Source organism: Mus caroli, unplaced genomic scaffold (genome assembly GCF_900094665.2).
Source record: "Mus caroli unplaced genomic scaffold, CAROLI_EIJ_v1.1 scaffold_15661_1, whole genome shotgun sequence".
Taxonomy (NCBI): domain Eukaryota; kingdom Metazoa; phylum Chordata; class Mammalia; order Rodentia; family Muridae; genus Mus; species Mus caroli.
In genome coordinates, this window is record NW_018388531.1 from 25,017 (window position 1) to 28,699 (window position 3,683).

At 38.2% G+C, this 3,683-nt stretch overlaps 1 gene segment (V, D, J or C); it reads left to right on the forward strand.

Moving 5' to 3' along the window:
- Window positions 1–1,274: 1,274 nt before the first annotated feature.
- Window positions 1,275–1,878, forward strand: LOC110287665. The segment is given in 2 exon segments: window positions 1,275–1,323; window positions 1,523–1,878. Coding segments are annotated over 2 exon segments (405 nt in total).
- The last annotated feature ends 1,805 nt before the right edge of the window (window positions 1,879–3,683 follow it).

Consider the following 3,683-nt stretch of genomic DNA (forward strand, 5'->3'; position numbering starts at 1 on the left):
TTGTAGTCAGTTGATTAATGATATATATCTGGAAATCTGACCCCCACGCACAGATTAAACTGGCCTAGAATTTATGTTCCCAAAGCTGGCCATGACCTCATGGATCTCCTGCTTCTGGCTCTCCAGATCAGGGATACAGATATGAATCTCACTCTGTTGTGATATTTTGTTTACTTTTCTGTTTCTTGTACTCTACACATAATACTGTATTTATGATTCATCTCATATATACTCTCATAATTCACTAACCTGAATTCAGGTGGTTATTTCATCTCTGTTATTGCTATTGATTTTCCTTCACAATCAAACATATTTTTTCCCTTTAGATATGAACAATCTCTGATGTTGTGGTCTACTTGTCTCACTCATTACTTGATTTAGAGTGGCTGTGCCCCCTTCTGGAGAATTTTTGAAGTGTGAGCAAGACCATATTTAGCCAGTTTTAATCCTGCTAATTTCTAGATTTCTCTAGAATATACCTCTGTGGAATAGTCCCTTTTGGTAGTGCTGGTGTCCAGGCATGATGAGGTGAAGAAACCGGGTTTGTTTTATGCACCATTTCCTAACTGATAACCCTCTTTAAGCTCCCTGAAGTTGTGAGAAACATGATTGTTAGTTTCTGTTGGGTGTGCCTTTGAGATTAATGCTTCACTGATTCTAGGAAACATTTCCCCAGCATTTCCACAGAGCTAATATGGGCTTCTATTTGCATCTTTTTCCCACGTTTATTTTGGAAGTTGGGGCCCAAATGTCTGAGGCACTGTTCATGTTCTCATTATAAGAGTGAATTTGGAAATGGGAGAGAATGAACAAATTTAGCTTCAATATATGTGGACTCTCCTCTTTCCCTTCCTATTTATTATTATCTTTTATAGGACATTTTTCTTACTCTGCTTCCTCCTTGTATTCTTCTGATTTTTCTCAGCATCTCTTACCTAGAATTGTCAATCTAAGATAGCTTTCTTAAAATTTCTACAAAAGTCACCTGATTTAAATATGTCTTATATTTTAACCCAAACCTATTAGATTTCACAGTAAACTGATGTTGGAGATGAGAAAGACAAACACTTTCAGTGTCTTCTTATGCTCTCTCTGATGGCATTTTTGCCTGTTGATTGACTCCAAGCACTCACCCGGACACTGACCAGGCATTTGCTTTTGTACTGTCTTTCTACTTTGCATGGGTTCCTCCAGCCCAGCCTAGCTACTCAGAATTTATAAACCAGGCCTTTGCATTATGACTGAACTGCATCAGTCAGGCAGGGGGGAGAAAGATGGAATCACAGACCCATGTCCTCATGTTCTTGCTGCTCTGGGTATCTGGTAAGAAATTTAAAGTATTAAAACCTTTTCAAAGTTTCATCTTTGTAATAAGGAATTTGCAGTTTTTGCCAGTGTGTAATATTTCTTGCAAATAATTTTCTGACATTATGACATTATAAGGTCATTTAAATGAAAATTTTCAACTGTCATTATAATCTGTGTGTATGTATGCATTTTCACTGTCTACTCACTATTGTAGATACCTGTGGGGACATTGTGATGACCCAGTCTCCATCCTCCCTGGCTGTGACAGCAGGAGAGAAGGTCACTATGAGCTGCAAGTCCAGTCAGAGTCTTTTATGGAGTGTAAACCAAAAGAACTACTTGTCCTGGTACCAGCAGAAACAAGAGCAGCCTCCTAAACTGCTTATCTATGGGGCATCCATTAGAGAATCTTGGGTCCCTGATCGATTCACAGGAAGTGGATCTGGGACAGACTTCACTCTCACTATTAGCAATGTGCATGCTGAAGACCTAGCAGTTTATTACTGTCAGCACAATCATGGAAGCTTTCTCCCCCCACAGAGCTTCAGCCGCCTACACAAACCTCCTTGAGAGTTTAAACAGCTGTGTACACCACACACAGCCCTGGGCATGCCCACTTCCCTCGTCTGCCTGAGACCTAGCATGCCTGAAAAACAAGTTTACAGAACCCAATAAAAAGGTATCTGTTCAATGTAACTTATGTCTTTTGGTATAAAAACTCTAAGTACCAAAATGCAGGAAAAAAAAGTGTTATTTTTCTATTCCTTCTGTAACCATTTACCACAAACTATGTTGATTAAATATGAGGAATTTATCTTTTTATGGTTCTATAAATCTTGTATCCAAGGTAAAACCCTATGGGCTGATGTAGTGATGTTGGTAAACTTTATTTTGATTAGGAGTGTGTAGAAAAAAAATTGTTTCTTGCATTTTCTAGTTCCTAGGAGGTTTTCTTACTTCCTTAATGGTATCCATCTTTTTCTGACTATTCTTTTCCTTTTCTGACTCTCTTATTTGTATTCCTTTTATGTAATTAGTTCTCTTTATGTACATGTGTATCTCTCTCTCTCTCTCTCTCTCTCTCTCTCTCTCTCTCTGTGTGTGTGTGTGTGTGTGTGTGTGTGTGTGTGTGTGTGTGTACATGTAGATGAATATGTGCAATGCTATTTTTGTGGAGGTCAGAAGATAACTAGGAGTTGATTCTGGTTTTGCCAATAGCTTTTGAGGTCTTACTCTGAGACTCAGCTTGGTGGCAAGTGTCTTTGTCCTTGGTGCAATGTTGCTGCTTCTTAAACTTCTTTCTTATTATGTACACATTTTACACAATTTCATAACAGAATATCTTTCAAGTACATATATTTTGACCATATCTATTAACTTTACCCATTTCCCTTTTGTCTTCTTGTAGTGGAACTATAGTTGACCTACCAGCAACACAAATATTAATGCAGAGGCTTTTTAATATTTTTGCTGGGCAGTCTCCCAGCTACACGAACTTGAGTAGTCCTGGTACTAAGTCTCTCTACATGGCCAGCTCTAACTTTGTGCTTGGCTTTGGTTCATCTGTTCACATCTGTGTCCATTGGCTGAATCTGTCACATGTCTCTTCTTCTAGCATTCCTCTCTCTGCCCAGAAGTTCGACCTTCCACTTCCTGTCTGGCTATGGGGTTTTAGCTCTTTGCTACAGGCAATTAGATACATTTTTGATTGCCTTAGGAAGGTATGGAAAAATGAATATTTACAAAATACAAGAGTTCTGCCAGATGCATGTAGCTTTCTTCTTGTTACATAGTTAACAACTGAACACACAGAGATACACTTTCACACTATGTACCCCAACATCTTGTTATTTTTTCTTTCCAGTCTCACCCCCCTCTCTCTTCGTCTTATTCTCTGTTTCTCCTCTTTCTATCTTAAACACACACACATATGTGTCAGTGTGTATGCACATACATACATATGTACACATAGATAAACACAGTCACATGTATACACAAATAAACACCACATACATATATGCACATACACATGTATCCACATACACGAAGGAACACATTCAGAAATACACACTTATACATATATATCCGCATGAAATTTACATAAAACATATTTAGGAACCACAAAGGAGAGAAATTATGATATCTGTTGCCCTTGTTTCTGGGGCCACATATGACTTTGAAATATTTTTATCTGTTTTTGTTTTGTTTTGTTTTGCCTGTAGAGCCTGAGATACTAGGTTCTCCCATCACAAATATGACCCAGTGGGACAAATGCTCTGTCTTCAGAATATCTTGTCGGTCTAGCATTGAATTTTGGAGTAGAGTAAGGGATGACTGTGTTATTCACAATGATCTGTGTTTCTGCTCATGTCTGT